Source organism: Triticum aestivum, chromosome 5B (genome assembly GCF_018294505.1).
Source record: "Triticum aestivum cultivar Chinese Spring chromosome 5B, IWGSC CS RefSeq v2.1, whole genome shotgun sequence".
NCBI lineage: Eukaryota > Viridiplantae > Streptophyta > Magnoliopsida > Poales > Poaceae > Triticum > Triticum aestivum.
This window is the reverse complement of record NC_057807.1, coordinates 192,767,096-192,779,545: the sequence shown is the minus strand read 5'-3', so window position 1 is coordinate 192,779,545 and position 12,450 is coordinate 192,767,096. Positions and strand designations below refer to the sequence as shown.

The following is a 12,450-nucleotide window of genomic DNA, read 5'->3' as shown; positions in this document are numbered from 1 at the left end:
TAATAATTACTTGCACATAACTAATTCGGCCAATTAATACTGGACCATATAGCTCGACAACACGTACATACAGAGAAAAGAGAGGGGACACGTCCATGATCAAGTAAAGTATTCCATATTAATAAAGAGAGATCTCTAAATTAAGGAACATCCATAAACGGGTAAGCAAGCTAAGAAAGGCTTCGGCCGGCAAGCGAGAAAAGCATTTCGGTGCAACAGTGCAAGTGGCGGTCTCAGCATCTTGCCGTCCTTACCCTGCCTTCCCTTGGCTCCTATCAACTCGTTTCTTACTTTACCTCCTGGAGGAAAACCCAACTGGGGCGCCTCCTTTTTCTGCCTTCGGCTTGGGTTATATTATAAACCAAAGGGAGGAAGGACAGCTAGCTAGCTGCATCAGAGAGCTCCATACCTAGTCGATCGTCTGCTCTCTTCTGCCTAGCTAGGTTTACCCTCCTTGTATCCATGCTCGTATTTCGTTAGGATCTGCCATGTTATGCTCATGTATATGTCTGCAGTTTACATCGATCTTGTTGTGTTGTTTATATGTTTGTGTCTCTTTGAGGAAATCAATCCATCTCATCTCACTCTTTCTCTTCTTCTGCTAGTACGTCTCTTCTTCTTTGATGCTTTTTTCTCTTTTCTTAGAACGGATGTGTTCCCCTCCCTTTCTTTCTTGCCATCTAGACTTTGGATTGATGCAGAGGCTGGGGTAAAACCCCTTTTCGAAAAAAAATCTAGACTTTGGATTCATTCACGGCCGCCGGTGCCTATCTTGTTGTTTCGTTTTGGAAGGCTTGGTTGGTTTGCTTGTACAGCGTTCAATCTCTTCCTAGCTAGCTAGATAGATCTTTCATCTTGCACGGTAACATGCTACAAGACACGCGCCAATGCTTCTTCTAAGCAGCCACAGTACTTTGTTAAGAGAGATCGTAGCAACTTTTGGTTGCTTTGTTTTGGGAATACAAAAACGATCTTGCTATCAGATTTAGTTTCTTCTCAACCAAAAATAAAAAGATTTACTCTCTTCTTTTTCCCTTTGAGGAATGAAACTGCAGAGATAAATTGCTTTTGCGTGGAGCTGTTAATTGCATCCCAGCCTAGCAGCTGCGAACTGGTTCTAAAGCGATCTACTTCTTGCTTTGGGTTAATTCATTCGAGAGACAGATCGAGAAGAAGAAAGCTTTTATTACCTTTGCTAGATCTTATGTCGCCATGATTTCTTCTTAAAACAAAAGGACTTGGATTCGTCGAATCATGGGATCGAATCACCCTTTTTACTCATCTTCAAATTTGGTCGTCCATCAGTCAAATCATGGAATTGTTTTTCTCTGGCCGTTTTCCAGTTTTCTTTGCAAGCTAGGCCCGCCAATCGATCCCTTGTCTTGTTCCTTGTTCATCCCTTTCATATGCCTTCCTTTTACCTTTTTGTTAGATCCATCACAGCATTTGCATATATATATTTGCATTCGTGTAAACTTTTGCTGAATCTTCATTGATCGATGGATGGATCGGCGTGTTTGGCAGAGTTCCGGGCTGAGACTAAGAAGAGGTCGAGATGGGGAGGGGAAGGATTGAGATCAAGAGGATCGAGAACACCACTAGCCGGCAGGTGACCTTCTGCAAGCGCCGGAACGGGCTCCTCAAAAAGGCCTACGAGCTCTCCGTCCTGTGCGACGCCGAGGTGGCGCTCATCGTCTTCTCCAGCCGCGGCCGCCTCTACGAGTACTCCAACAACAGGTCTGTGTGTACGTCTACAGCTCCGGCTTTTTTCCATAAGGCTAGATGTAGCTAAGCTTGGTGATGAATTCATGTGTTCCCTGATTTCTAGGTTTAGCTCTTGCTCTTGCCGCTGATTGCTTCTGGGCAAGACGTACTATATAGCAGCGGCTGTTTTTTTTCCCTTGTAAAAAGTATTAATACAAGGCTGCTGGTCGCTTCCGTAGTTTACAGATCGTTCAGGTCTTGGAATATTTTAGAGAAATTCGTGTTTTGGTGGTATATGTAGTTTATTTAATTTTAGACTGGCCATGGTTATTTGATTAGTATTATATAGAGTTGAATAACATATATATGAGGTCAAAATAGGCCAACGTACTACCCAAAATCAATTTAGGCTAGTAATATACTCAACATTCATTTCGCCAAGAAGCCTTTTATTTTTAACAACCCATGTTAGATAACTTTAAAAACCTTGTTAATTAGATTTTCTAATCTAAGCTCACCCGTGGACAATGTGTGCGAGTAGTGGCCGTCAACCGCGCCGGCGGCTTAGGTCATCGATAGTGCCAGTGTGTGTGGACGTGTGAAACTTATACTCATTCCGTCCGAAAATACTTGTCATCAAAATGAATAAAAGGTGATGTATCTCGAACTAAAATATGTCTAGATACATTCTCTTTTATCCATTTTGATGATAAATATTTCCGGACGGAGGGAGTACTTTGGAAGTTAGCAAAAGAACATTGGACTTTGGGAGATTGCAGTTCCTTCCTCTTTTTGTGGTGGCGCTAGATGTTCGTTTGTTTCTGCCTAGTTTGTAATTGAATATATTCTTTGTCCTTATTAATACAAAAGATACGCAATTCTCCTGAAAAAAATCACTTTGATAGCACTTTTCTACAATCAGGTGTAATTACACGTACCGACGTGTGTGTTTCATATGTTCTAGGTAGTATCTATCATATGGGAGTGTATGCATGCGTTGTATGTGGTATATAAGAATATTTAGGTAATATATAATACGATTTGTTTGGTAGTATATACATGCATAGTTTTAGCATACACCTTTTTACGTAAAATAGTACCGAAACCAAGAGGATCTTTCTGGCACTGTATTTGTGTCGTACGTGCAGACATTTTCTTGTATAGAGATAACTCTTATATCCATTAACTCACATGTTTTTTAATTCAACTCTTATATTCATTAACTCACCTGTTTTGAATTTATGTCATGCAATTAGATAAAGATGAAAAATCGGGTTCTTATATTTCGATGTTTATGTACACTAAAAAATGCAATCATGAATTGATCTTACTGCATTTCTATATATTGTCCTATAAAAACTACTATTTTGTCACCAAAATTCATGCATGCTGCTAGCTGTTTATGTTTCAGTTTTATTTATTCTGTATGCACCTTAACCAAGTGACATAGATCAGATATATTTTATTTTTTATTCTCTACAAAGAAGGAAGTAGGAACCTTTAAATAAAGATATGTTCTAAATGACATGTTCTCTACAAAAAACTGAATGACAAGTTCTAAATGTGCTACTCCCTCTGTAAACTAATATAAGAGTGTTTAGATCACTATTTTAGTGATCTAAACGCTCTTATATTAATTTACGGAGGGAGTAATTAATTAAAGATATACTGTGAGATTTATCAATGTCTGTCATATATATATATATATATATATATATATATATATATATATATATATATATATATATATATAGACACACACACACACTCTGTACCAAATATTAATTAATATGCATTGGCACTCTCCTGCTCTCTCACTACACACACTTGACACAAAAGACACACAAGTACGTAGGCATATATGTCATGTTTTGTCATTACATAAATATTTCTCCACATGCACATCATATCAGTCCGGCCGAGCAACAGGCTACACAACAGTGTCAGCCAGAACTGAAGGGACCTTGCATGTAAACGTACGGTCGTACCTCGTCCTAAAGCTAGCTGCCTGCCTGCCTAGTGTCCCTGGTCATCCTCCCAAGTCCCCAACCATACGTGCATGCATGAAGCTAGTCATTGTGTTATGTCAACTCATGCATAGCCTCATCGATTGACATGCATGCACATCAACAGCTAGCTTGCACCAACTAAGAAACTGAGCGTCTTCCCCTACCTTGCTGTGCCAGCTTGCTCCTTGTCGAGTCCTCGTTGCAAAGGCTGCATCGATATTGCTCAATGTATGCGTCTCTGCATTTCATTCCCTTGATCCCTTCTTGTGTACTCCCTCCGTTCGGAATTACTAGTCCAAAAAATGAATATATCTAGATGTATTTTAGTTGTAGATACATCCATTTTTATTCATTTTTGTGACGAGTAATTCCGAACGGAGGGAGTACATGTTTGAGCGCATATATGTATGTACATATTCTTTTGCCAAACTTTATGCTTAAGTAACCGGAAGAAACCATTGAGGGCTTTGTGTTTTCTCTCTGTATGTCTTGTGAACACTATCACATCTGTTGCACACATGCATCAAACTAGGTCACTGATGAGTCCTTGCCTGTCTCTCCTCCCTTGTTTATCAACTGCAGTGTCAAGGCTACAATTGACAGGTACAAGAAGGCACATGCTTGTGGCTCAACCTCTGGGGTACCTCTCATAGAAGTCAATGCTCAGGTAACTAACTCATTAGAACCATATCCATCTGCATGTGATTAAATTAATTTTCTTGATAACAAACTAAGGGTCTAGACTCTAGACCGACCAGCGGCTACTTGCAGTAAATTCGTCAGCTTGTAAGTATACATGAAATGAACTGACACTTGACAGCCACACATTTATCAAATGTTAGAGTTGTGTCGAATATAGTGTACAAGGTAGGTTACAGTTGGACTATAAGTTGTATTGTGTTTACATAGAATGTGGAGTCGTGTCCTAGTAGGACACTTGTATCCTAGGCCTCTCTTATATAGCGGGGGTAGACACACGATGTAACCTATGCCAACATAATAGCACCGGAACGCAGGGGAAGCCGGCGGCATGTGCCGGTGTCCAGGGCGACCGGGTGCGATATTGTAGCGGTGTCACTGGGAGGAGCGCCCGTAGTCAAGCCCCAGGGATGTAGCCATATCGGTGAACCTTCTTAACAAATCTCGGTGTCGTGCCTCGTGTGATTGCTTGGTCCTCGGATGATCAACGGTATGCCTCGGCTTTATTCTAGCAAGTGGTATCAGAGCAAGGTTCGATTGGAGGCTACGGATTATTGATCTAGAGGAAGAAGAAGCATCGACGTAAATCTTCAGGAAGCGATCGTGATACGGCATGGAAATCATCGGCGAGTTACGATCCAAGTAGGATTGATCATGTTGTGATCTTCGAACAGCAATCGGATGAGCAGTGGCAGAGCATAAGCGGCACAACAGCAAGAGACGTGCGACGATCGATTAGTTGGATCGATCGGGTTAGCGTCAGGCGGTGGCGGCGACGGTACGTACAGCGACGCGAAGCTATGATCGGATGGTGCAGGAAGGCTGGCTAAGCCAGGCGCAGCCCATGTGAGCGGGCGTCATGGACAGTAGCGGCCCATGGCACAGGAGCTACAGACCAGGCTGTGTTGTAATGCGTTGTGGACTGCTGATGGGTTGCTGCAATGTGTGGCCTATGTGCAGGAGGCACATGGCGCTAACTAAAGCTCTAGCCTCAGGTGCACGTGAGATTTGTTTGAGAAAAAAATGGCACAAAGACCAGTCAAGACCGGGATGCTATCAAGAAAGAAAAAAAAGATAAGTCCAGTAGCTATATTCGTGTGGTGTTCATACGAAAAGGCTGTGACGGATTTTGATTTGGTTTTCTTTGCTGGTACACTTCTGTGTATGGATGACGTTGGTTACGGTGAAGGCTTGAGAAGTCTGGAGCTTGTCGTTGCAGCCGGACAAGGGCGGCTGGGTCAGACTTGCCAGTCTGACGGATCGACGTGAGTCGGTTGGTACAGAAGACGGTGGTGGGATCGGCAACGACGACATAAAAGCGTGTTGCTGATGACCGACTTCTGGGCGTGGAAACACGTGGCGCAGGCCCCGAGGGCTTGTGTGGCTTTAACAAGACTATGGCGTGTGATTGATTCAAGGTGGTGTATACACGGAGCTTGAAGTCGATGAGGCGCAAGGGTGGACTGATCATCCATCATGGAGTCATGTTGAAGGTGGAGCTGGATTGAGGGGCTACGGCGTAAGTCGGCGGGGTCGAAGCCTATTCAGCAGGCGGGAAAAAGCGAGGGACACGTAATTTGGACTGGAGCCCAGTGGTCTGATGGAAGCGTGAAACTCGTCATTGGTCGGTGATGATCGGTGGTACTCTGCAGTGGGGGTTGAGTTGTGTGGTTTCACGATCCTTGAGACTCAACCACGACAGCGGAGGCTCGACGTGGTAATAGCGGCGAGGCGTGCGGTATGCACGGGACATGGAGACGGGCCAGGGCTCTGGTGGTCATACATGTGGTGAGACAACTGCGAATTTGACTCGGGATGACTACAAGCAACGGTGAAATTCCTTCATGTTTCAGACAGGTGGACAAGAAAGGAGCGGTGATGTTGAGTCAAGTAACTCTTGTGTGTGACACCCAATATGTGAGTTGTTCACTTTCACGCAGGTCAGTGATCAGTGTGTGATGGCGTTGGACGGATACTCTGAAAGTTGGGAGCACAAACTAGAGTAACTTAATTTTGCTCGGGTGTTGACTGTGGTCAATAAAAAAAGGGACTACAAGTTGCAGGTGGAGTCACGTGGAGTCTTTGGAGTAGCAGCGGTGCTCATGGGATAAGCTCAAGTCCAATGTACATGGAAGTTTGACGCATTGACGAATTCAAGGTGGTAGAGAATATTCGCCAAGGTGAAGTTTGTTAGAGTTGTGTCGAATATAGTGTACAAGGTAGGTTACAGTTGGACTATGAGTTGTATTGTGTTTACATAGGATGTGGAGTCGTGTCCTAGTAGGACACTTGTATCCTAGGCCTCTCTTATATGGCGGGGGTAGACACACGATGTAACCTATGCCAACATAATAGCACCGGAACGCAGGGGAAGGCGGCGGCATGTGCCAGTGTCCAGGGCGACCGGGTGCGGTATTGTAGCGGTGTCACGGGGAGGAGCGCCCGTTGTCAAGCCCCGGGGATGTAGCCATATCGATGAACCTCGTTAAGAAATCTCGGTGTCGTGCCTCGTGTGATTGCTTAGTCCTCGGATGATTATTCTAACATCAAAGATGGCCATGATTTAAATCTTTAGGACCAAACCACCAAAGCAAATCCATATATGTACCTAATGGGGATCAGATAGCACTCATGTCTACAATTCCTACAAATGATTATGTTCCTGTGTGTGCATGCGTGCATGTCTGTCTGTCTCTGAATATATACTACAGTATATGCTACTCCTGTATAGGTAAGCATGCATATATACCCGTGTACGTACATTTGCAGTTACTGGTACATCGTCTAGGATCAGCACACCTAACTTAAAACAGAACAGTAAGTAAAGCCACAGCACTGGTAAAACATCCAAATCATGGGCTGGAGCTTGGTTTTTCTAACTCAATTGCAATCGGATGACGTGGATATTAATTAACGAATGTGATAGACAGCTCACGCTCTTTGTTTTTCTTGATATAATCTATTCTTTCTGAAGCAATACTACCAGCAAGAAGCTGCAAAGCTGCGCCACCAGATCCAGATGCTGCAAAGCACTAACAAGTAAGATCAGACTGCACATGCTTGCATGTACACAATTTTCCCCCATCGTCTAACCAATTCTTATCTTCTAAAGGCACTTGGTTGGTGATTCTGTTGGGAACCTGTCACTCAAGGAGCTGAAGCAGCTCGAAAGCCGGCTTGAGAAAGGCATTGCGAAGATCAGGGCCAGGAAGGTATATTTGAAATTTTGATCAACTTCCCACCGATTTTGCACTCTTTCATCAAATTTGGTATCCAGCAGTACCGTACCTTCACATAGTACTCCCTCCGTCCCAAAATTCTTGTCAATCTAAGACAAGAATTTTGAGACGGAGGGAGTACTATGTATATAGCATCCACTAATAAATTGTACAATAGTGTTTTTACAAGGCATATGAATATGAGTAGTTCTTGAGCTTCTTATATCATCGTTATACTCCTAGATCCATAAATTATTCACTTATAAATGTTGATCCTTCTCTGTGCGTTCATGTCTCAGAATGAGCTCCTATCTTCTGAGATCAACTACATGGTCAAAAGGGTACGTAATATATACTACTGTATGGGTTGTTCTACAGGCTTCCTTTAGCTAATTAACCAATCTTGGCTTTATTATCGACCGTACCTCTTGCATTTAATACATATATCCTCATCACCATTGTAGGAGATAGAGCTTCAGAGTGACAACATTGATCTCAGAACCAAGGTACAGTCGTACAGAAGCTATAAAATAAATCAACTTCGATGGTTCCAAATTAATTAAGCTATAACTACTGTCCACGTTATACATGGTCTGGTGACCAGATTGCGGAGGAGGAGCAGCAGTTGCAGCAGGTGACTATCGCCAGGCCCTCGGCGGCGCTGGAGCTGAACCCTTTCACCGCACTGGACATGAAGTGCTTCTTCCCTGCCAACCTCTTCGAGGCAGCGGTGCAAGCGCACGCGCAGGCACGGACTCAGGCTCAGGCTCAGGCGTCGCTTCAGCTGAACCTACGCTACCAGCAGCTTGCTCCACCGGGCGCCGGCGATGTGGCTCATCAGTTCTAGTCAACCTGCAGGAGCTCTTGCTTGACTACACACACTGCAATAAAACTGGAAGGTCGTCGGCAGTGTTATCAGTACTCCACTGTTCCGGTCAAACCGTCTGGCTAAGATATATGTGTGCTAAGTTTTATTGTCTCAAGTACCTCTAAATTTGCCGCCGGTGTAGAACCAAATTTCTGAGAATTACTCGCGTATATTCTGACGAGTTGCTACACAATTGTGCTTTGACGAGTTGCTACACAATTGTGCACGGGATGGCGGTCCTTTCCCCTCCCCTTCCCCTCCCTCCTCCCCGACCCAGGCGTCTCCGGCCCCTTCTGGTGCCGCCCCGGTGGATCTCCTCCCCTCGTCGCCCCCCTCCCCCCTCCCCATCCCTTGTTGGCGCGGTGGCCTCGGTGCCGCGACCGGCTGCCTCGCAGTCGTCGATTGGTTTCTGTTTCTGGGCTCTTGCCGATGACGAGATCTACTCCTCTAATGATGATGGCGTCCCTTAACGTGGCTCTCCGCTCCCAGTGGCGGCTCTCAAAGCGTCGGCCCGTCTCCGGAAATTTGCTCCTAGGGGCAGGGGTAGGCCGGTGCTGTTGCCGGAGCTCGCCTCTGGGGGGCAGCGTGTTGGTTGCCGTCGGCGCAGATCTGGTAAGTTTCCGGCCCCTTCTCCGGCTTGTGGTGTCCTTGGCTCTCCGCCGTCCGGGGACTCATCGATCGCCGATGTGGTCTGCTCGCCTGGCTCTGTAGGCTCTGTGGCTATGTTGCCTTCCCTGGGTTCGCTGCCGGCGTTGGAGTTGCCTGGCCCATCGGGGTTGGGGCTGCGGCGGCCTGGCAAACCCTAGATCGGGTTCCGGTTGTAATGGCTGGTGGGCCCCGTGGCTCGGTGGGCCTGGCGCCTCCAGGGCCGCGGTCTTGTGGGCCACCCTCGGCCCCTTCTCTCTCTTCGTTGTCTTGTTTCCCCCCTCCCCTCCGTGGGCCCTAGCAGCTGGTTGTGGCCACTTGCCCCCTCTTCTGGGCCCATTCGTCTAGCCCTGCCCAAGTGGGCCGATGACCCACAAGTATAGGGCATCTATCGTAGTCCTTTGGACAAGTAAGAGTGTCGAACACAAAAAGGAGCAGAAGGAAATGACAAGCGGTTTTCAGTAAGGTATTCTCTGCAAGCACTGAAATAGTAGGTAACAGATAGTTTTGTGATAAGATAATTTATAACGGGTAACAAGCAATGAAAGTAAATAAAGTGCAGCAAGATGGCCCAATCCTTTTTGTAGCAAAGGACAAGCCTAGACAATTTCTTATAATGAGAAAAGCGCTCCCGAGGACACATGGGAATTATCGTCAGGCTAGTTTTCATCACGCTCATATGATTCGCGTTCGGTACTTTGATAATTTGATATGTGGGTGGACCGGTGCTTCGGTACTGCCCTTTCTTGGACAAGCATCCCACTTATGATTAACCCCTATTGCAAGGATCCGCAACTACAAAAGAAGTATTAAGGTAAACCTAACCATAGCATGAAACTAGTGGATCCAAATCTGCCCCTTATGAAGCAACGCGTAAACTAGGGTTTAAGCTTTTGTCACTCTAGCAACCCATCATATACTTATTACTTCCCAATGCCTTTCTCTAGGCCCAAATAATGGTGAAGTGTCATATAGTCGACGTTCACATAACACCACTAGAGGAGAGACAACATACATCTCATCAAAATATCGAACGAATACCAAATTCAAATGACTACTAATAGCAAGACTTCACCCATGTCCTCAGGAACAAACGTAACTACTCACAAAGCATATTCATGTTCATGATCAGAGAAGTATTAATATGCATTAAGGATCTGAACATATGATGTTTCACCAAGTAAACCAATTAGCATCAACTACAAGGAGTAATCAACACTACTAGCAACCCACAGGTACCAATCTGTGGTTTTGATACAAGATTGGGTACAAGAGATGGTGCTGGTGACGATGTTGATGGAGATTGGCCCCCTTCCAATGAGAGGATTGTTGGTGATGATGATGGTGATGATTCCCCCCCCCCCCCCCGGAGGGAAGTTTCCCCGGCAGAACAGCTCCGCCGGAGCCCTAGAATGGTTCTGCCAAGGTTCCGCCTCGTGGCGGCGGAGTTTCGTCCCGTAAGCTTGCCTCTGATTTTTTTCAGGGTAAAAGCCTTCATATAGTAGAAGATGGGCACCAGAGGGCCACCAGGGGGCCCAGGAGACAGGGGCGCCCCACACCCTCCTGGCCAGGGTGTGGGCCCCCTCTGGTATTTTCTTTGCTCAGTACTTCTTATTAATTCCAAAAGTAACTTCCGTGGAGTTTCAGGATTTTTGGAGCTGTGCAGAATAGGTTTCCAATATTTGTTCCTTTTCCAGCCAGAATCCCAGCTGCCGGCATTCTCCCTCTTCATGGTAAACCTTGTAAAATAAGATAGAATAGCCATAAGTATTGTGACACAGCCCATAATGCAATAAATATTGATATAAAAGCATGTTGCAAAATGGACGTATCAACTCCCCCAAGCTTAGACCTCGCTTGTCCTCAAGCGGAAGCCGAAATCAAAAAATATGTCCACATATTTAGAGATAGAGGTGTCGATAAAAATAAAATACGGACATGAGGGCATCATGATCATTCTTATGACAGCAACATATATAGATTTTTGTCATATGATTTCTTATACTCAAGTAACAATCAATTCACAATGTCAAGTATGGTTTAGAAACTTCATTGAGAACTAGCAAACTATAATCTCACTCATTGAAGCAATTGCAATTTATCGTAACATCAGAAAGAGTCAAGAATAAAGCTTTTCAGCAAGTCCACATACTCAACTATCATATAGTCTTCTACAATTGCTAACACTCACACAATACTTATGGTTATGGAGTTTCAACCGGACACTGAAAAAGATAGGGGCTTATTGTGTTGCCTCCCAACATATTCACCTTTGGATGATGTCAACAATAATAGTTCATGCTAACTTACATCCAATTGGATATAGATATCAGGATCTTACCAACATGAGGTGCTTGCCAAAAGATAAAATGAAAAAGGGAAAAGTGAAAATCACCTTGACTCTTGCATAAAGTAAAAGACATAAAGTAAAAGATAGGCCTTCACAGAGGGAAGCAGAGGTTGTCATGTGCTTTGAGGGTTGGATGCACAAAATCTTAATGCAAAAAAATGTCACTTTATATTTCCACTTGTGATATGACCCTTTATTATGCAGTCTGTCGCTTTTATTACTTCCATATCAAACGATCGTATAAAGCTTATTTTCTCCACACTAATAAGTCATACATATTTAGATAGCAATTTTTATTGCTTGCAATAGGACAACTTACTTGAAGGATCTTACTCAATCCATAGGTAGGTATGGTGGACTCTCATGGCAAAACTGGATTTAAGGATATTTGGAAGCACAAGTAGTATCTCTACTTGGCGCAAGGAATTTTTGGCTAGCATGAGGGGGAAAGGCAAGCTCAACATGTTTGAAAGATCCATGACAATATACTTTAACTGAGATGTGATAAAACATAACCTATTACGTTGTCTTCCTTGTCTAACATCAACTCTTTAGCATGTCATACTTAATGAGTGCTCACAATCATAAAAGATGTCCAAGATAGTATATTTATATGTGAGAACCTCTCTTTCTTTATTACTTCCTATGAATTGCAACGATGACCAAAACTATGTTTGTCAACTCTCAACAACTTTTATGCCTCATACCCTTTATATGTGAAGTCATTACTATCCATAAGGTCAATATGAACTTCCTTTATTCTTTTTATTCTTTCTATTTTCTCAAGATCATAGCAAGATAGCAAAGCCCTTGACTCAACACTAATCTTTAATATAGATAGCTCACGGACTCGATTACATAAAGAAATCACAAAGCAAAACGCAAAACTAATTCATACCAAAACATTAATCTACTAGATCAAGATATTACTAAAAGGATCGAACTAAGTAAAACGGT

General features: G+C 44.0%; 1 protein-coding gene across 2 annotated transcripts; it reads left to right on the top strand.

The window, feature by feature from the left end:
• Positions 1–212: 212 nt before the first annotated feature.
• Positions 213–8,691, top strand: LOC123110996 (MADS-box transcription factor 13). Of its 2 annotated transcripts, none has more exons than XM_044531649.1 (8): positions 213–443; positions 1,525–1,737; positions 4,296–4,380; positions 7,387–7,451; positions 7,525–7,624; positions 7,930–7,971; positions 8,095–8,136; positions 8,235–8,691. In XM_044531649.1, exons 2-8 carry the CDS (start codon positions 1,556–1,558, stop codon positions 8,475–8,477), a joined length of 759 nt encoding a protein of 252 aa, XP_044387584.1. In that variant the 5' UTR covers positions 213–443; positions 1,525–1,555; the 3' UTR covers positions 8,478–8,691. The 2 variants fall into 2 exon arrangements, with proteins under 2 accessions (XP_044387584.1, XP_044387586.1); XM_044531651.1 differs by lacking the exon at positions 213–443 and adding an exon at positions 586–604.
• The last annotated feature ends 3,759 nt before the right edge of the window (positions 8,692–12,450 follow it).

Excerpts from the sequence above, each read along its gene's own strand:
- LOC123110996 (XM_044531649.1), top strand. The coding sequence starts at position 1,556 with ATGGGGAGGGGAAGGATTGAGATCAAGAGGATCGAGAACACCACTAGC. Across the intron at positions 1,738-4,295 it reads TACGAGTACTCCAACAACAG|TGTCAAGGCTACAATTGACA; the intron begins GTCTGTGTGTAC and ends TATCAACTGCAG. Across the intron at positions 7,972-8,094 it reads TCAACTACATGGTCAAAAGG|GAGATAGAGCTTCAGAGTGA; the intron begins GTACGTAATATA and ends TCACCATTGTAG.